This window comes from Lontra canadensis, unplaced genomic scaffold, assembly GCF_010015895.1.
Source record: "Lontra canadensis isolate GAN:19392208 unplaced genomic scaffold, GSC_riverotter_1.0 scaffold65, whole genome shotgun sequence".
Taxonomy (NCBI): domain Eukaryota; kingdom Metazoa; phylum Chordata; class Mammalia; order Carnivora; family Mustelidae; genus Lontra; species Lontra canadensis.
Genome location: NW_022631059.1, coordinates 11860916 through 11881853, shown reverse-complemented (window position 1 = coordinate 11881853; position 20938 = coordinate 11860916). Strand labels below are relative to the sequence as shown.

Below are 20938 nucleotides of genomic sequence, written 5' to 3'. Positions count from 1 at the left end.
AGCCACCCAGATGCCCTGATTTATTTTATTTTTTTATGTAATCTCTACACCCACTGCGGGGCCTGAACTCATGACTGCAAGATCAAGAGTTGCATGCTCTTCCAAATGACCCAGCCAGGCAACCCCCCCTAGTTTTTTTTTATATATATGTATATATTCCCTCCAGCTATATTTTAATTTCAGGCATTTTTTTCAGGTGATTATTTAAAAAATATAACAATATTTTAATATTGTTTAATATTATATATATTTTTATATTATATATTTATTTATATATATTTTATATATTTATATATTTTTAATATTGTTTAATATTTTAACAATTATTTCATTATTTATTTATTTATATTTTATATATTTATTTTTATATATTTTATAATTATTTTATAATTATTATTTTATTTAATTATAAAATTAATAATTTAATATTGTTAATATTAACAATATGTAATATTGTACAAAATATTGTACTACATTTTAATTTCAGGTGATTTTTAAAAAAATATAACAATGTCCCAGTTATTGCATGAGACATACTTACACTCAAAAGAAGTACTCCTGGTTTACCTGAAATTCAAATTTAACTTCTGTGACAAATTACCACAAATTTAGTGGCTTAACACCAATTTATTCTCTCATAGTTTGGGAGGTCAGAGGTATACAATGGATCAGCAGGGTTGTCTTCCTTTTTTTTTTTTTAAGATTTTATTCATTTATTTGACTGAGAGAGAGAGAGAGAGCACGCACAAGCAGGGTGAGCGGGAAAAGAATGCTGCCCACTGAGCAGGGAGCTTGATGCAGGGCTCGATCCCAGGACCCCAGGATCATGATGGGAGCTGAAGACAGGTGTTTAACCACTTAATTGACTGAGCCACCCAAACACCCCAGCAGGTTGGTGTTCCTTGTGGGAGCACCAAGAGAGATCGCATTTCTCCACCTTTTCCAGCTTCTAGAGGCTGCCTGTGTTCCTTGGCTTGTAGTCCCACATCACCGCCACCTCCATTTCCAACATCTCAGCTTCTTCTGACACTGGCCCTCATGTGTCCCTCTAATAAGGACTCTTATGATTTTTTAAGCCAGCCAGGTAATTTAGGATGATTTCCCCATTTCAAAACTCTTAACTTAATCACGTCTTCAAAGTTCCCTTCATGCGGTGCCTGGCTGGCTCAGTCAGCAGAACATGTGACTCTTGATCTCAGGGTTGTGAGTTCAAGCCCCATGCTGGGCATAGAGATTAGTAAAAAAAAAACAAAAACCAGAAACAGGGTGCCTGGGTGGCTCAGTCAATTGGGTGTCTGCCTTTGGCTCAGGTCGTGATCCCAGGGTCCTGGGATTGAGCCCTGTGTCAGGCTCCTTGCTCAGCAGAGTGTCTACTTCTCTCTCTACCCCTACCTCCTGCTCATGCTCTCTCTCTCGCAAAAAAAAAAATAAAATCTTAAAAAACAAAGCAAAGCAGAAAAAAGTCCCTTTTGCTCTGTAAGTTTCACAAGTTCAGGAGATTAAGATGTGGCTATCTTTGGGGACCATTACTGTGCCTACCATAGAAATACAGAAGTCACTGATGAAATTAGTAAATCCTGTGGACCCCAAACCACCCACTTCCATTCATCCATAAATAGCTACTGAGCACCTCCTACGTGCTGTGGCATAGAGCTGTGAGCAAGGCAGACAACGTCTCTATATGGATGTATATGCGACCTGGGGAAGAGGAGATAATAAGCAAACAAACTCATGTGAAAACAGACCTTTCTTTTAAAAGGGGGAGCCTAATTTTTCTCCTCTTCAGTGTGGGTTGTACTTAGTCATTCACTTCTAAAGCAACTCTATGCAAATCAAGGGAAAACTGTATTTTGTCTAGAACTTTGCCAAATGTCATTCCCCATTGCAAAACTGCACCACTGACATTTACATCAACCACAGTCCAGTCTCCAATAGACCTTGACCAGTTTGCACAGCGAGCCACCTCAGAGACAAGTCATAGAACCATTGCTGGAGCTTCCTGGGGCTGCTCTCTCTCTCTCTCTTTTTTTTTTTCCCCTCTTGGATCTCTTGCTGGGGGACAGTGAGGTGCCATGTCATGAGCACATTCAAGCAGCTCCTTGCAAAGATGAATGAGATCTGCAGCCAATAGCCATGTGAGCAAGCCACCTTGGAAGCAGCTTCTGCAGCCCCAGTCGAGCCTTCATATGGCCGCAGCCCCAGCTGACTGCTTGACTACCACTCGTGGGAGCTCCTGAGCCAGAACTACCCAAGCTGCTCTCAAACTCCACAGAAACTATGAAGCAATAAATGTTTGTTATTGTTGTTGTTGTTCAGAGAGAGAACGAGAGCAAATGGGCTGGGGGAGATGGGCAGGAGAGGAAGAATCTTAAGCAGACTCCCCACTGAGCGCAGAGCCTGATGTGGGGCTCGAGCTCATGACCCTGAGATCATGACCTGAGCCAAAATCAAGAGTTTGATGCCCAACAGATTGAGTCACCCAGGCGCTCCAATAAATGTTTGAGTTTCAGCCATTAAGTGTTCAGGTAGTTTTACAGGCTCAGGTAATGATGCAGCAATAAATAACTAATACACAAAAAAATAAATACCCCCATTTCAAATTGGGTTTTGTGTGATAAAGAAAATAAGATGACGTGGAATCCAGTGGTGTGGGAGGTTGGTGAAAGCTTCCCTTGTGGGTGACCCTGGAGCTGGGAACAGAATGACAGGAAGATGTCAGCCAGATATGCTTTCCAACCCCAACAGACACTGCACTCCTTTTTTTATAATCACAAGTCTGAAACAAAATTCGTAGATAACAGATTCTTTCTACGCACGTAATTTTAAAAAGTTAACAAAAGAGATACCTGGGTGGCTCAGTTGGTTGTATCTGCCTTCGATTCAGGTCTTGATCCGGGGTCCTGGGATCAAGCCCTGCATTGGGCTGTCTGCTCAGTACGCAGCCTGCTTCTCCCTTTCCCTCTGCCCCTCCTCTGCTTGTGTTCTCTCTCTTGCTCACTCTCTCTCTCAAATAAATAAAATAAAATCTTTTTTAAAAAAGTAACAAGAAACAAAGACAAAACAAAAGGAAAGAGATGTACAATCTGCAAATTCATTCCGGTATATAAATGCCAAGGCACAGTTACACTAAGAGATAAAATAAAGCTGTCAGATGCCGGAACCTAAAAGTAGAATTCCCTGGATTATGACCATTGCAGACTGGTCGGAGGTGCTGTTGTGGTGACTCGAATACCAGAGCCAGCACAAATGGTAGTAATGTGATTTTCAAATGGAGAGCAACATTTGGTAAAGTTCCAGACAAAATGCAATTTTCTCTTGAACTACAGTAATAGTCGCATTCCCGGAAAATTTGATATATAGTCAGGCTACTAAAAATGCTTTGTGTTTATATGTCAAGCAGATGTATGTTCTAGGTTCAGATGACAATTAATAGGCTTTTCACCTCCAAGAATATCTACTGCAGCCACACGAGACTACATAGGATTGTCCAGCTCTCTAGAGGATGGTGTCAAGCAATCTGCTCCCTACTCATGACAATAAAATTTCAAAAGGTCCCTCGGGTTGGTACTGGTTTCATTGAGAAGCATGGACTAGGAGGCACGTAAGCCAAGCCATTAAAAGGAACAAAGACGAATCCAGAACGGCGCCGGAGTCCTGACGAGGAAGAAGGGAAAAGAGAGATGAGAGCAGAGAAGTCAGGCATGGTGAGATACTTAGAGTCCATTCCAAGGGCAATTGAGAGTAACTGTGGGTTTTCAGCAGGAAGTGGCATGGCCTGACCTCACTGTGGGGGATGGCACAAAACATATTAGTCTGTGGCTTGTACTGCCTTGTTGGAGCGTCTCACACATCCATTCATTCACTCATTCATTCAACAGGTATGGATTGAGAGGTGTCTCAGTGATGCACTGCTGTGTAACAAACAACCCCCAAATATAGTGGGTCAGCCTAGCAAAAATGTGTTGCTTTCTGCTATTCTGTGGCTTGGCTCTGAAGTTCTGCTGGCCTCGAAAGGGTTATTCAAAGTGCTGTAATCAGCTGGTGAGTTGGCGGGGCTGGAAGCTCTGGGACCACTGGAAGGACAGGACCTCTCTCTCTGTGTGCTCTTTCTTCAGTACGTTTCTGAGCATCTGAGGCCTCTTGCTGCCCAGGCTCACTTTCACCACATTCCATTAGTCAAGGCAAGTCACAAAACGACTCCAAGGGGGTAGAGAAACAAACTTCACTTCCTGATGAGAAGAGCTGCAAAGCTGTACTACACCAATGGAATTTATGGCCATGAAGCATTCTACCTGGCTCTGGACCAGGCCCTGGGGAGAATGCTGACCCTTTGCGGCCTATACCCTAGTCTGACAACATGTAAGTCGGTAAGTGCAAAAGGCCAAAAAGTGTTGTAAAAACACATCAAATGGTGGGGTGGGGGGGGGGTCCTGTAAACCCAGCGGTCAGGGAGAGCCTCCTGAGATCTTTGAACTGAGACCAGAGCATTTGAGCATGCCTGCCTGGGAAGTTGCTGGGGTTTTAAAGAAAGACACTGTCCTTGCAGGAGCCCTGCTCAGCACCAAGGCTCCCTGCGGGGGATGCATGCGATGTGAAAGGAAGGGCTCCAGGGGGCATCACCAATGGTGTTGTGACATCACTGGTGGTGGGATAGAAGGCAAAGGGCCCTGCGGCCAGACTTTTGTCTCCTTACACTCACTTGAAGACTGTGTGACACTGCTGATCCCCGTTTCTTCCTGTCAGACGCCCCTAACGCCCCTGCCCCGTGCACAGAACCGAGGAGAACCACAGATTTATGAACGTGGACGGACACACTCCGAAGGGAGGTGCACGGAGGCGGCACGAGACGCACAGTTCACTGAACTGGACCGCCGGGCATGGGCTCCACGGCTGCGACGGGAAGGGGGGGGCGGAAGGTGTGCGCCCCGCTAACAGGCACCGCGAGATCCTGTATCTGGAGAGCGTCCATGAATACCCCTTCTCCTCCGGCCTTCGCTTCACCTCCTCTTTCCCTCCACCCGTTCCTTTCCTTTCCTCTCTCCTTCTCCCTCCCTGTTTTCCTGCCGTTCTCTCACATTTCTCCCCCACCCCACTTCCTCTTGCATTTCATTCCTCTTCCCTTCTCCCAATTCCCCCTCCTCCCTGTATTTTCTCTCCTTCTCCCCATCTCCTTTCCCCTTTTCCTCTCCTGAACTCTCCTCTTCCTACCTCCTCTCTCCCCTCAGCCCTTCACCTCCAATCGCCCCCTTCCCCACCTGTCCTCCCTCTTCCCCTTCTCCTGTCCTGCCCGTCCCCTCCAGCCTTTTGACACCTCCACTCGCCTAACCCACCTTCGTTTTCCCACTCCTCTCTCCTTCGCCCCGCCCCTCCTTGCCCATCGGGCCCCGCCCCCAGCCGCAGGCCCCGCCCCGCAGGAGGTCACGGGGTCGACGGACGCGCGGCGGCCGTAGCGGCCCCGCCAGTCACGTGGTCACGTGACGCGCTCCAACATGGCGGCGCCGTGGGGCCGCGGCGTAGCTTCCTGACGGGGCGGCGCGGACGGACGCGGCCGGTGCTGGCCGGGACGCCGGGCCCGCAACCTCTCTCGCCCGCTTGCTCGCGCCGCCCGCCCGCGGGGCTGCCAGCCCCCGCCGGGCCGGGGCCATGCAGGAGAGCCAGACCAAGAGCATGTTCGTGTCCCGGGCCCTGGAGAAGATCCTAGCCGACAAGGAGGTGAAGCGGCCCCAGCACTCCCAGCTGCGCAGGGCCTGCCAGGTGGCGCTCGGTGGGTGAGCCGCTCCGGCCCGGCCCCGCGCCGGCCTCCCCACGCCGGCCGTTACCCCGCCCGGCCTCCTGGCCTCCACCTCCCCCGACCTCGAATCCCACCTTCCCGGCCCTCTCATGATACCCGGGGGAAACAGATGCCCTGGCAGCTCGGGACTGGCCCAAGGTCACCTAGCAAGTTAGTGACAAGCTGGTGCTAGCTCTCCAGCTTCCCAGCCCAGGGCTCTTGCCATGACTCCTTGCCGTCCTGTTTCCTGGTTCCTCCCCTCACCACCCTCAGAAGAAGTAGCCCTTGCCCCAAGTTTTTTCTTTACTTGCGTTCTTTTAGTTAGGGTTCCCCACGTGAGCAGAGCAGGTGGGAAGAGCTGCTCAACTGGTTTAGGGAAACCCCTGAGGCTTGCTTTCGAAGTCCCGGATTGGAGAATGTTTTTCTTTCATTTCGGGCTCTCCCATAATTCCGTCATATTCTACACCTACTAGGTAGGTTCAAGAGATCTTATTGCGGGCAGTTCACTAAAATAGAGGGTCTGTGAGGGCAAAGAGACTTGTCTGTTTTATTCACTGCTGGACCCCCCGCAGTACTGCCTGGCACGTGGTAGATGTTGATTGAATGGACCCACAGACTGGAAAGAGGAAGGGAACTCTAACTCATAGCTAGTTAAACCCTTGGTAGTTGATTACAACATCGACATGCTGTCTTTTAGTTTTGATCATTGAAATATTTATCAAATGCCCACTGTCTGCTAGGCACTGTGATGGGCACTGAGGGTACAGTAGGGAGGGAACAAGACAGTCAAGGTATTTGCTCTTGTGGCAATTATACTCTAAAAGGAGAAGCAACAACAAAAAAATAATGAGACGTTTTTGAATACTGATAAATACTTCTGTGAAAGTCAAATAGCAAGATGTGATAAAGAGGGCCTGATGACTGCTTTTGATAGGTTGTCAAGAAAGTAATTCTTTCTGAGGAAGTGACATTTGAGCTGAGTCCTGGAAGGCAAGAAGTACCCACCATGTGGAGTTTCTGGAGAAGAGAGTTCTGTACAGTTAGGATCAATACATTTGCCCAGGGCTAGCTTCAAGCTAATTCACCACCACCCTCCCCCATGCCTTTGGTTTGGAATCTGTAAAAAGACTTGTTTTTTCCTAACAAATTGACTGAGTAAATGGAAAATTTGATTTTTCTGTCAGAGAGTTTGAAGTTGCCATCACTTTTCTCACTACATTTGGTATGAGGTATAGTGCTGGAATTCTTTTCTTAAGGCCTTGGGACGAGCTTGTGAACTCTGCACTTCTTGGGGGGAAGGTCCATGGCTTTCATCTAGTTCTCAGAAGGGTCTGAGGCTCCCTCAAGGGTCAAGAACTATAGATGGAGAGGTTGTTGTTGCTTAGATAATCTGGAAACAGATGTTAGTCCTGTGAAATCCAGGATCAATTGGAGGAATTTACTAAGATTTGGATTTGTAAAGCTTTTCTGTTCAGAAAATCAAGGCTAACTGTTGGATATTGTTTTATCAGGAATGCAGGATAAGCACTACAAAGCAGTTTGTTAACGCAAAAACCCAATACTTATAACTCCATTTTGAAATCTGCCTGGATTCTCGCCTCTCCATATTACTTTAAGAGTATTGTTGCAGAAATTTAAAAATAGTAATCTGACAGAGATGTTTTCATTCCTCCTTCAGAAGACCTGACATAAGATTTTCACCAAATTGTGTATCCCATTGTTGGAACCTACTTATAAAATTGTCTTATGAGTCATAAAGGGTCAAAACATTGAGAGCTTATTAGATACTTTTGCATCATATCTTTGTTTAGAAGTTCAGGTTTTTCCAACCCAAACTGTGGAATGCATGTTCAATGTATTAGTAGTGAATTGTAAGAAAGAGCTGATATATGGGGCGCCTGATTGGTTAAGTGGCTGCCTTCAGCTCAGGTCCTGGGATTGAGCCCTGCGTCAGGATCCCTGCTCAGCGGGGGAGTCTGCTTCCCCCTCTCCCTCTGACTGCCTCTCCTTGCTCATGCTACTGTCTCTCAAATAAATAAATAAATAAAATCTTAAACAAACAAAGAGCTGATGAAAAGTAATTTGGCTATAGGTTAAATGAGTAACCAAAAGACAGGGTGTCTCATCGTTGCCATCAAATTGGCTAATAGGAACTATTACAAGGGAACCTATGCACAGCGTTAGCTAAACTGGCCATCTTTTTAAAGAGAGTAATTGTGTCATTGCTGTTAAATAGAAATGGCTATTATTTATAAGCAATAGAAAACCTACACCAAAGTACATGGTGATAGTTCATTCTGCATCCCTTGTGCCCAGAATAGCAAGAACAAGCTTAAGTATGAGCTTGTGTATAAGAAGTGTTGCAGTGGGGCTGGCATTTAGAGATTACCCCGTGTAGATTGTCATGCATTTTGATACGAGGAACCATAAATGACCGCTCAAAGTTGAAATGCTTAGATGATAGAGAGCACTTAGAGGAAGCAGCTGTGATATTGCGGGACGGGCTCCGGGATACAGGGACTGCATAGTAAGTACAGAGGTTGGGAGTGTGTTCTCTGGACTCGAGACTGCCTGAGTTCGAAGCACTTTGCCTTCCACTTCTTATCTTTGTGGTCTTGGACAGGTATTAGTACCTTCCTCATTGATTTATTATAAAGGCGAAGTTAGTTGACATTTCTAAGGAACTTGACATGTAGTCGTTGCTCTGTAAAGCCTTGCTGTTGTTTTTTATTATTAGTTTAAGCTGCGACACGTCACAGAAACTGAGCGCTCCGGCTTGATGTTCTTCACCTTCATGGGTTCCTCGGTTAGGAATGACTTATTGCTCTATGTGGTTTGTAGATGCAATAAATAAGAATGTAATTACACGACCAGGAGGCTCTGTTTATTGGAGCGTTAACTCGCTAAGCTCAATGAAGACAGGACTTGTCCCTTGTAAAAACTGGTGATTGGGAAGGACAGGTTTGGAGTAATCTCAGTGGTTTATCTGCACTAAATGCCAAATGCGTAGGTACAGACTGCCCAGTTAGGAGACTGTGTCCTTCCAACCTTTATCTGGAGATATCAAAATAACCTGTAAGAGGATTCATCACCCAGCAATATTGTTGCTCTTTACCTTGTTAACGAAGCTTTGATGTATATTAATAATCTTGAAACTTTTGGCCCTCCATCGGGGCACAGAAGACCTATGAAAAGCACAAAACCTCCCTTTCATAACTGTCTTCAGGGCTGTTTTCTCTCATGATCCCTCTTTAAATGATAGTACTGTTCTTAAACTCTATGGAGTTTGGAAACTTGACAAGATAATCTAAAGGTTTTTAAGTTGAGTATGAAAAAATTTGTCCGGAAATCTGGAAAGCGTTAGTAACTGAATTGTTCTAACGGTATTCGTTTCACGTATATTTGATAAGAGATCCAATATCATACTTAATAACTTAATCGGCATGGATTGCTAAGCAAGGGCTGAGTGTTCTATAATGAGTAGGTGTCATTCTTAGTCATTATCAAGAAAATATTAAAATGGTAAACATAATTTATGTTTTCATATGAAACAGGGTGATTAAAAAAAATAGATTTTCTTCAAGCAGTTTTAGGTTCACAGCAGAGTTGCACAGAAGGTACAGAGAATTCCCGTGTGCCCCTGCCCCCACACATGCACAGACTGTCCCATTCCTGGCATCCCTCACCAGAGTGGAACACTTATTACCATGATGAAGCTACCCTGACGCATCATTTATCAACTAATTGAGTCAGTTTTTAAAATCACATGTTATATAATAACTATTGCTCCCTACCATGTACTAAGCTTTTCTATGTTCCAGGCACAATGCCATGTGCTTTACATGCAGTTTAGTTCTTACTATTATTATCCTCATTGAGGCCCAGAGAAGTTGGCCAGCATAACTCAGCCAGTAAGCCACGGAGCCAGGATGGAACACTGGCGGTCCGGCTCCAGAGCCAGATCTTAAGACCTTAACCATTTACTGTCATGGTGCACTGCTTCTCCAAATGAAAGTGTATACAGCATACTCGACGGAGTCTTTAAACAATTGCACTGCAGGAAGGTTTTGAAGTTTCATTAAGTAAAGCGTTCGATAAGAAGTGAGACCATATTTTCTGTAGTTGAATTTTGGAGTGTATTTGAAGACTCTAGTCAAGAAGATGACAGCTTTTTTTCCTGCATCTTTTTGCTGCATATGTCTTTGGTTTACTTTAACTTAGGGACTAATGGGAAGAAATGAAGGTAAAAAGTTTATGTCCTCCCCCCCCCCCCAAAAAAAAAAGCTTAAGTCCCATAAGCTTCATTTGAGTTATGAAGTGTTCTGATTTAGGACAACTCTCTTCATCCGCAATAAACTGCCTTTGATTAATTCTAAAACCGGAAACTGCCCCGGTTTCCTGTGATGTGGTATTGGTGTCTGTCTTTGGGTGCCACAGGCAAAGGGGGACCAAGGCTCAGAGGACATCTTGCCCACATCTGCACAGCCAGGTGGGAAAGAGCTCTAACACATGCTCTGTCCTGAGATAGAAATCGTAAAATCCAGTTTTAGGTTTGCTTCTCTGTCTCCTACATGGGATTCAGAGGGAAGGGGAGTCCTCGGTGATGCTAGCTGGAGCTCTTGAGGCGATGCAGTGAAGGTGCAAACCAGCATGGAGTGGTTGAAGCCTGCATGGGAGGTGGAGAAACACAGACAGCTGTTTCCCAGAGTTTGGCCATGGTGTGAAGGGGAGGCTGGAGATGTGGATCCTAGGAGGTTTTTTCCCTCCTTCTTTTAAAGTAGAAAAAACTTGAACTAGTTTAAATGTCACTAGGAAGGAGCCAGTTGAGAGAGTACATTCATAAATCTTAGTTGTGTATTAATGTGCAAAAAAATTTAACATTAATACGTCCATATGATAAAAAGTAAATCACTTTGTCCTCCATATGATGATGATTTTTTTTCTCTAATGTGTTCAAAATAATTATTCTCACCATTAGGAAGAACCTAAGTGCAAAATTTGAAAAATATTTTTAAAAATCCCTAAGTTGTCATGGCAAGTAAAGTAAGCCTTCTGTTGAAATACAGAATAAAGCCTTTAATTTTAGCAAATTCTGGCATCTTGATGAGACATTTTGTTTACACATGCTCCAGACTAAGGTTTTGAGAAATACCAGGGCTCAGGACCTTGACAGATTCGTTTTTGTTGGAAAGCTTTATGACGATTCTTTAGGAGGGGGTTGTCTGCCTAGAAGCAGCATCTAAAAGTTGGATTTTGATTACTGAAAATTATTTATTTATTGGTTTGGCAGAAAATTCACTGAGAGCTGTATTGGAAACTTTGCTTCTTGGTTAGTCCTGTGATCCTGGGATGGCAAGTTAGCTTCTTTGAGCCCCGGTTTCCTGAAATGATAAAAGTGGTAATACCAACGTCCCAGGATTATGGTGAAGGGTGCAGTCAAGTCACTGACACCCGGAGCCTGACAGCTGACCTGCTAAAATCCAGAGGCACTGGCGTTACCGTAGTTAGAGGAGAAGGACCTGAATGCTTTCTCCTCTCTGCCTCCTGTATAAGTTGGTTTATGAACATTTTTGCTAGTCTCTGACATTTCAACACCGGTGAAGCAAGCGGTTGAATGAATTTAGAGCTCTGTCCTGTACTTGTAAATCTCAGGGGAGACTCTGTAAGCAGTGCTGGGGAAAACAGTAAGACTATTCTTTATGGAAAAGAGCAGACTTGTGAAAACGTGTACTTAATCAGCAAGTACATGGAGTCTCCTGTATAAATAGCTCAGAACTGTATTTAGTTCTCACCAATTTCACCAGGCTTCAGGGGCCTGCCAGGAAAACATTTGACTGTCTTTCCAGCAAGGTTATCTTAGAAGACCTTGACTCATTCCTGGAGTCTTCCTATAAGAAACTTCTTTCAGTTTACTGGCTTGGTTGTAAATAAGCCATTTAGCTTTTTTATTAGGTATTTTGTTAAGTTTTATAGATTTGTGGGGAGAACGGCCTTCTCGTGCTGTTAAATTCTTAAATTTTTCCTTGGTCCCAGGGAGCGGTCAGTGCATATTTGTTATTTATATGGTCCTTTTGTTTGTTGACTAAACAAGGGTGACTTTCACTGAGAAGATATTTATTGGGGTGTCACATTTGGTGTCATGCTATAAGGGAAACAAACAAGGACCCTGTTCTCATGCAGTTTGCACTTAATGGGGAAGAAGCCTATTATTCAAATGATCACATCCTCTGGAGCATACTAACAACCTAAAAAGTCCTGTGAAGGAGAGAAACCTGGGCCTACAGGGGAGTGAACAAAAGAGTAGGGAAATTTCTTTGAGGAAGTCTTGAGATCTGAATGATAAATAAGAATTAAACAGGTTGGGGTGAGAGGCATTTTGGCAGCATGTGGGAACAGCATGTACAAAGGCCCTGTGGCAGGGAGACTATAACTGTTAAGGAAACTAAAATGTCAATTGACAGTTATCTCAGAATAGAAAAGAGTGATTAAAAAAACAACAATGGGGCACCTGGGTGCCTCAGTGGGTTGGGCCTCTGCCTCCCTCTCAGGTCATGATCTCAGGGTCCTGGGATGGAGTCCTTATCGGGCTCTCTGCCTACTTGTGAGCTCTCTCTCTCTCTCTCTGTCAAATTAAAAAAAAAAAATTAAAAAAAAAACAACAACAAATTATGAGAGAAACTGAAAGAGGCCACTGTGTGATTGGAGCATGGTAAATGAGAGGGGAGAGTGTTTGAGAATAAGGTGGGAGGGGTAGCCAGGGCCCACCCCACCATGCAGGACCCCAAGGTTGTCTTGGTGAGGAGTTTCATTTTCAGATCAAAAGCAACAAGACAGCCCTGAAGAATTTTGAACAGGGGAGAAGGTGACAGGATAGCCAGGTTTGTATTTTGAAAAGATCTCTTGGACCACTGTGTTGAGAATATTTTAGAGAGAGACCAGAGGGATGGCCCAGGGACAAAGAGGAGGTGGTTACCATCTTCCAGGTGAGAGATGTTCGTGTCTGGACTTGAGTGGTGATGACAGAAGCCAGACAGTGAATGCATTCCCCACTCCGTCGGAAGGTGAAGCTGACAAAACCTGGTGATGGGCTGGATAAGAACATTCGATAAGGAAGAGGGTTGGTACTCACCAGCTAGATGGATGGTGGGGCTCTTCTGTAAGGTGGGAGTGCGGGGAGACCATCTGGGGAGAGGTGGGGCAGGAGGTTGATCTGAGTTGGGACTTGATGTGTTGAGGCTCCCCTGCCTTTGAGCATCCAGTCGGACAGGTGGCATCATCAATGGCTGGAGGTACGGCTGATGTTTACGAGGCGGGCCTGGGCTGGAAGTCATGATTTGGGAATGAAGAGAGCCTCAGTGGGAACTGAGGATGAGGTGGCCTAGTGAGAGAGTGGGCAGAGAAGGAGAGGCAGAGGAGGTCTGCCTGGGCCGCAGGAGCCACTGCTGCCTGGCTGGGCAGAGGAGGTGGAGTCTGCAAGGGCAGTAGGAAGGACTTGGGGCAAGAAACAGGCCCCGGGCAAATGTGTGGGTATGGTGGCAGAAGTAGAGAACATCTCAAGGCGGGAGAGGCCAGTAGGTCAAATGCTGCAGGGAGGTCCGATTAGGTGGAGAGTAGCAAAATGCCAATCCGATTGAGAGGCATGGGGGTCATTTGTGACCTTAACTTGAGCTGCTTTGGGGGTGCGGTGAAGGTGAAAACCAGACCAGAGTGAGCTGAGGCCTGTGTGGGAGGTGAGGGACTAGGCAGTGAGTATAGACCGCTCTTTGCTGAAGTTTGGCTCTAGTGTAAAGGGGAGGATGAGAGTGGATCTTGGAAAGTTTTTTTAATCTTTTCTTTCTTTAGAGGCTGAAACTTGGGAAGGGAGCCAGTTAAGTGAGAGGTTAAATAATGCAGGAAAGAGAAAGGACAGTTCATTCATTCAACAAATATTGAGTATCTACTCTCTGCCTAGGAATTCCTGGGTGATGGAAATTCTGCAGTGAACAGAACAGACAAAAGTCTCTGTTGTCATAGTCTCTATTGTCCTGGGGAAGACAGATAACATATGAACAAATAATATGTCAAGGGCAGTAAATACTGTGAAGAGAGATTGGAAAAATAAACCAGAGTAAAGTGAAAAAGTAAAGCATGTAAGGAGATACAGAATTATGGGGGCCTGGTAGAGATGGCAGTTTTAGGTGGTGAGGGAAGGTGACATTTGAACGGTGACCTGAGGGAAGAAAGGGAGGGAGGGAGCCATGCGGCTATCTGGGGGAAGGGAGGGCATTCCAGGCAGCAGGAATAGGGATTGCAAAGTCCCTGAAACTGGAACATGCAACAAGCAGGCTGGGGGGGGCAGGGTGGTGGAAGGTGAGATCAGAGGGATGGCCCGGGGCCAGATCTTACGGAGGCTTGGAGCCCAAGGTCAAGATTTTGGATTTTACTTAGTGTGAGATGGGAAGCCAGTGGAAAGTTTTGAGGAAAGGAGCAGATGTAATCTGATTTATATTATAAGGGTTATGGATAATCTGTTTTGAGCAGATGTGATCTCATTTACATTTGAAGTAAGTCCCTCTGGCTGCTGTATGAAGAAAGATATGGGGTGGGAGGTAGGTGAGAGCTGGAGTAGTGTGGATGGATGGTAGGTAGTGCTGGTGGCCCAGCATGGTGAAAAGTGATCAGATTCTAGATGGAACGGAGAGCATGAAGTTCCCAAGAGGCAGATAGGGATGGAGACTGCAGAAGTGGAGTGATTGGACCCTGTCTTCTGGCAGGAGAGTGGAGGCTGGGTACAGAAGTGGGTCGGTTTGTAGGTTCTCTAGTGGTAAATTGAGGAGGTCTTCTTGTGGCAGCTTCTAATCTGTAAATGAAATAGGAGATCACTCCATGGGTTGAGTAAAGAGGAGGGGAGATGTTTAGGAGGGGAGGTGGGGTATTTGAGGAGAGCAGAGAAACATGCAATCCTCTGTGGAGGATAGAGGAGATGGGCTCACCTGGCATGATATGGGGTTCCGTTTGTGGTTGGTGATTATGGCTCTCTAGCCCTACCAACTTGCCCTGTTGTCAGAGATCTGGTTGTTAGGTGGAGACAGGTCAAAAGGAGATGGTAGTATAATCTAAGTTTGGGATTTGGCCAGAAATTAAAGGTCAAAGTCATGGCTATTGATTGCCTGTCATCTGATAATGGTCATGCCAATGGAACCCACCCTGGAAACTGAAGACTGGGGAAAGCTGAGGTCTTGGACTCATCAAGATCTGACAGGCCAAAGAAAGACCCTGCTGAGGTCAGTTGAGTAGGACATCTGGAAGGAAAGGAGATTGACAGTATGGAACAGGAAGGAGCTGGAAGTGCCACAGTTACACATAGGGACCAGGTTCCAAGTGTGACCAGCCACACCAGCCTGGCTTGGAGCAGAGGAGGAGGACGTTGGCGGGAAGTTGAAGGAATTGAGGGCAGCGTTGGTTTGTATAGGAGGCAGGTGTGTAGCAGGTCAGATGTGTGGCGGAGAGTTGAAGGTTTGCAGGGACTTTGGGCAACTTGATCCGTGATGGGATATTGAGGTTGGTGAAGGTGGTTGTTGGACTCAGCTTGGGAGTGGAGCAAAAGTCGGTGCCAAGTCACAGTGAATGGGGGGTCTGACCCTAGGGGTTCATAGATAGAAGTGATGCCCAGAAAGTACTTCCTAGGAAGATAGTGCTGCTTTTCAGTGGAAGCTGCCCCACCCGACTCAGGTCTCCCTGCTTTCCAGCCTGCTCATTTATGACTGCTGATAGCCCAGTTGGCTGTTGGGAGAGCAGTGCCTATTAAAATGTGAAGCGATAAACCAGAGCAGGCGTGCCTTACCATATGCTCCCCTTCCTTCACCCATCCTCCTGCTCTGTCTCCTCACTGAGGGGTTCTGGAGTTTTGCTCTGGAACAGACAGCCTGGGTATGAATCCTGACTCTGCAGTAGCACTTGGTGGCTATGATGGTGGGCAGGTGACTTCACATGTGTGTGCCTGGGGTCCTCAGCCATATTACAGTTACAGGACAAGAGTGCTCTGGCCTTCCTGGGTTGTGGTGAGGATTGAGTGGGCACGTGCCCTTCATTTTCTTTTGCCCCTTGGCTCTGCTTGGTTCAGTCAATGGCACTAGAAATTTTGCACTATTTCTGGCTCCTTTTTTAAGAAAAGAGCAAGAGACCTCATTTGTTGGCCACCTGCTATAGGTCAGACCATGCCTTAGCCAATGGTGAGTTCGTGCCGGTGACCTTCCAGAACAGATTATTTTGGAGCTCAGAGGCCAGCACAGACTCTAGTGAAGGCCTCCTTGCTTCAGTTACATTGAACATCTCAACTCTGACAGAGTAACCATGGTTGGAAGGAAACCTTACATTGGAGTTTGAGCAGCAGCTCCCCTTTGGCGTGTCACACAGTGACATGATCTTAATCACGGAGCATGGCCTTGATACTATGGATATAGATTTCTGCAAACTTGGCTGCCAGCCTCCTGGGCCCTTCCCACAGCCTGGGGGCCTCCGCTAGAGGAAGCCGCAGCTACTTCCTTAGTGGATTCTTGTCCCCAAAGGGAAGGAACCATGCCACAGAGCTCTCTTTAACAGACCCCATGTGTCACAGTGTCACAGCCCTGGTGGTCCATGAGCAAAACACTCGATATCAGTCATCCGGGTGTTTCTCACCCATTTTCTTATGCGTGTAGTGAGAAGACATTGGAAGGTTGGCCTGAAGGTTAGAAATTGCCACCTCTAGTGAGCCTGTCTAGTTGTTCAGTGTTCACTTCCTAGCTTGGTCTAAAACAGGAGTTCTCAGAGAAAAGGAAATTTATAATTACCAAACTGTGTTGCTGGGATAACTAATGCCGTATCCAAACCACTGGTTCTCCATGGACTGTGAAAAGGCTGCCCTTTTGGAGATATCTAAATACACGGCATACACTGCAGACTTACTTCAGTGGCGCTTTGAAAATATGTTGAACCCGAGGAGCCCAGTGTGCAGGAGTACATCTGATGGAGGGGGCGGGGAGGCTCCTCTCTGTATCTGGATGGAGTGTTCTCTCGTTTCCAGGGCACAGAACCTTGTTCCCCTGGAAATGAGACCATCTCTCTGAGGTTGTGATTTGTGAATAATGACACTTTATTTCTATAACCTTTACTGGGTAGTTGCTATAACCTCCGTGGTAAAAAGTTTTTAATTCATAAAAATTGCATATGCTTTAGCACAACAGTATGAGTGCAGTCAATATACTGAGCTGTACATTTAAAAAATGGTTAAGATGGTAGATTTTTAGGTGTTGCCTAATTAAAATTAAAAATTTTAAATTAAGGGGCACCTGGGTGGCTCAGTGGGTTAAAGCCTCTGCCTTTGGCTCAGGTCGTGATCCCGGGGTCCTGGGATCGAGCCCCACATCAGTCTCTCTGCTCAGCGGGGAGCCTGCTTCCCTTCCTCTCTCTCTCCCTGCCTGCCTCTCTGTCTACTTGTGAGCTCTGTCAAATAAATAAATAAAATCTTAAAAAAATTTTTTTAAATTTAATTTTAAAACATTTTTTTAAATTAAAAAAAAACCTTGTCTATAAAAATAACGAAGTATATATGCTTATCATGGAAAATGTGAAAAAAGAAAAAATAGTCCTTCTCTTAACACAGATTTTTGTTCTGTTTGTTGCCAATCTTCTATACATATTTTTACACAGTTGAAATGTTATTCCATGACCATAATAGTGTGGTAGCTATCATTAACATAGATTTTGCAGAATGGGGAAATAGTTAGAACATTGGACTATGGGGCCAAAATGCCTGGATTCAAATTCTGGTTCCCTAGTTCCTGATATGTCACACAAGGCAAGTCACCTGACCTTTCTGTGCCATGGCTTCTCATCTAAATCAGTGATTCTCAGCTGGGGAAGTTTTGCCCCAGGAGACACTCGGCCATGTCTAGAGACATTTTTGGTTTTCCAGACTGCAGGAGGTTGCTCTTGGCACCCGGTTGGTAGAAGACAGAGATGTTGCTGAACATTCTACAGAGCACAGGACTGCCCCATGGGTCACCTGTTCCCCGGGGTCACCATGTCAGTAGTGTCTCGGTTGAGAGGTCCTGCTCTAAATAAGATGGAGGTAAATACCACCCACCTCATAGGATTGTTTGGAGGGTTAAGTAAATAAAAGTATGTAAAGTACTTAGAGCAATACCTAGCACAGAGTAACCTCCATGTCCGTGTTAGCTATTATTACTGTCACTTTTTATCATTTCATATCAGCATTTCATTCTTTAAAAGCGCATAAACATTCTTTTTAATATTTTCTAAATATCTTTCAGTAAAATGTTCTTTCATGTAAATGTTACATGCTCCTAACATGGCTTTCTTTCTTCCCCACCAGATGAAATTAAAGCAGAAATAGAAAAGCAGAGGTAAGTAAGCTTTTCTCCTTGCTGAAATATGGTATTAAGGGAGTAGGTAGTGGCCATGGGAGCCCCTTTCTGTCCATGTTTTCTCATATTTCATGGCTCCCAGGTGGCACACACTCTCCTAGCATGGTGCTGGCACAGGGCAGGACTCTGGATGTGTTTGAACAGATGCTAGGTTAGTAGGTTACCAACCCAGTAACTGCACATTTGCAGGAAAGGATAAAGTGGATCAGGTTCATGCTGCTGTAGCTTTTCTTGACAGGCGAGGCAAAACTCTTGGCCTGTATGTCTTGCTTCCTTGGGCAGGAAGACAGCTTGCCCCAGAAGTGGCTGCTCCTCATCTTCGTAGTTAAAAAGCCAGTTGGTCGTGTTTCAGAACATGGCTGATGCCAGCATTCAGTCCAGGATGCTGTCGACGTAGCTTGCTAATCAGAGACCTTGCTTCTGCCTGTGACACTTTGGTCATTTGTCCTAACACATGTGTTTCCATTTTTAATGGTCTCACCTCGAAGACACAGTTTAGGGGCACTGGCAAGTGGGATGGGAAGCTAGAGGTGTAGGAAAAGCAGATTTTTTGTTTTTTCACTTCCCCTCTCTGGCCCTCTTCTGCTTTTTCCCTAGGCTTGGCGCTGCCGCACCACCAAAGGCGAACTTCATTGAAGCTGACAAGTATTTCCTTCCGTTTGAGCTAGCTTGCCAGTCCAAGTCCCCACGGGTGGTCAGCACGTCCCTCGACTGCTTGCAGGTACCGTGTTGAAACTTGGTGGTGTAAAGAGGGTTTTCTCCAAGCCACTGGCGGTCCTTGCAGCCTCCAGGCTGATGGAGGAAGGAGTGTGTTCTTTTTGGAAGTTTCATGAGGGAGGGCAGGGTAAGAGGTCCAACCTCCTCAGCCAGAACAAGAATGTGTTCCCCTGGAAGTACTTTGTTGTACTCTCTTATGTATGTTTTTCTAACTGAAAGCTTTAGGATTAGTTGGAAATGGGGGTACATGTGGGCATGTGCAATATTTCTATGCCACCTCTTTCTTGATGGCATTAAAGTTCAGAATATCAAATGGAGAAATAGATATAATCACTATTCATCATTTGTGGTAATATTCTATAAAGACCATGTGAATGTGGAATAAGCATATACTGAACCATTGTTCCCACAGGAAATACAGGATAAGGTGCCTGTGAGCCTCTGGCGTCAGCACGTTCATCAGCTGATCAGTATATAAAGCAATACATAATTTTGTTTTTTGTGTGTTTCTGTTTAAAGACGCCTTCTTTACTATATCTTATTGATTCACTAACGTTGCACCTACAGTCAGTAGCAGTGTAACACGTGCCTGAACAAAGCTCGCCTAACGTGTAATTTCTCTGTAAAGGCACATTGTTGCCTTCTTGCTCTTAGGGACAGTACACAGCACTTCAGCATGGTGCTTAGGGAGCCTTTTAAATGGCAAAAAAACCACCAAACACCAAAATGGACAAAAAAGCAAAGAATTTAAAAAAAAGTGGCGGGAAATAGGCCACAGAAAAGATACTGCTCCCAGTAGAAGAGCTGAAACCAGAAGATAGAGTGTCTCGTTGTTTGACCTCGGCTGAGAACTTGTGCATCAAGTGATTTGATTTTTTTTCACTGCTCTGCATGTGTCCACACATGATTGCAAAAGTGCCGCAAGTATTGACTTGGCGCTTACAAATAAATTTTAGTTGAATGGCTACATTTGCAAATACAGGATCTGGGAATGATAAGGATCGACTATGTGAGAGCCACAGTGACTTTGTGATAAATTACCTTTGATTGATGAAGAAACGACTAGAGAAGTTAAGATGGCTTGTCCAGTAATAACACAGGTATGAAAGACAGAAACAGGGCTACAACTTGGGTTTTGTAATTCCTGGTCCAGCATTCTTATATATTTTTTTAAGATCTACTCCTGAGGTTCCTGGTTACCTCACTTTTATCCTTAGCCGCAGCAGGAAACCTACACATCAATGGAAAAAGCTTGATGAATTAAAAAATTATATTCGAAGGTCCAAAATTTACCAGTACTTTCTAGAGCAGGCATAGTGAATAGGTTCTATATTATGATTGCTCAGAAGCTGGGTTGAAAAGCTATCTGGGGACACCTGGGTGGCTCAGTCCATTAGGCATCTTCCTTCAGCTAGGGTCATGGTCCCGGGGTCCTGGAATCAAGTCCTACATCAGGCTCCTTGATCCCTTGCTCGGCAGGAAGCCTGTTTCTCCCTGTGCCTCTGCCCTTCCCCCTGCTTGTGTGGCATGCACACTCTCTCTTTGTAAAAATGGATAAATAAAATCTTAAAAAAAAAAGAAAAGAAAAGCTATCTGAAGTGTCATCCGGGTTTCTTGAGAAAGTACAGTGATCGATTGCTGATGTCTGCTGAGGCACAGGCTGCCAAGTGGCGGTGGGCATGCCACGTTTTTGGCATCTCCAGTCTAATATTTACTCTATTAATCTTGCTCCTTTGATATATCTGTACTTGAAAGTTGGTGACAGTTTCTTCACAGAAGCAGTTCTTCCAAATGAAAAGCTATTTTCTCATTCAATATAATTCTGTACAGATTGTCCTATGTGAAACATATAATGAGCCAAGAATTCTTAAATGGCAGGCCCAAGTCCTCCTTCCATCCTAAAATATTTGTTGCTGTGAAATTTTCTGAGGAAATTTGGCATAAGTTTAAATTTAGTTGTTTTCTTCTCATGTTACAGTCTAGTTCTGAAGCTGGTGCTCACAGTTAACATTACCGATGTACTAAGAACAGTGGCTGTTGAGTC

The 20938-nt window shown here is 45.1% G+C and overlaps 1 protein-coding gene across 1 annotated transcript in view; it reads left to right on the top strand.

The window, feature by feature from the left end:
* The first annotated feature begins 5485 nt into the window (after positions 1 to 5485).
* The window catches only part of ARFGEF2 (ADP ribosylation factor guanine nucleotide exchange factor 2), a 97515-nt gene continuing 82062 nt past the window's right edge, over positions 5486 to 20938 (top strand). The window contains exons 1-3 of the mRNA XM_032879010.1: positions 5486 to 5764; positions 18126 to 18156; positions 18775 to 18898. Of these exons, the coding sequence (XP_032734901.1) occupies positions 5644 to 5764; positions 18126 to 18156; positions 18775 to 18898 (276 nt within the window). The 5' untranslated portion in view covers positions 5486 to 5643. The remainder of the gene's footprint in view (positions 5765 to 18125; positions 18157 to 18774; positions 18899 to 20938) is intronic.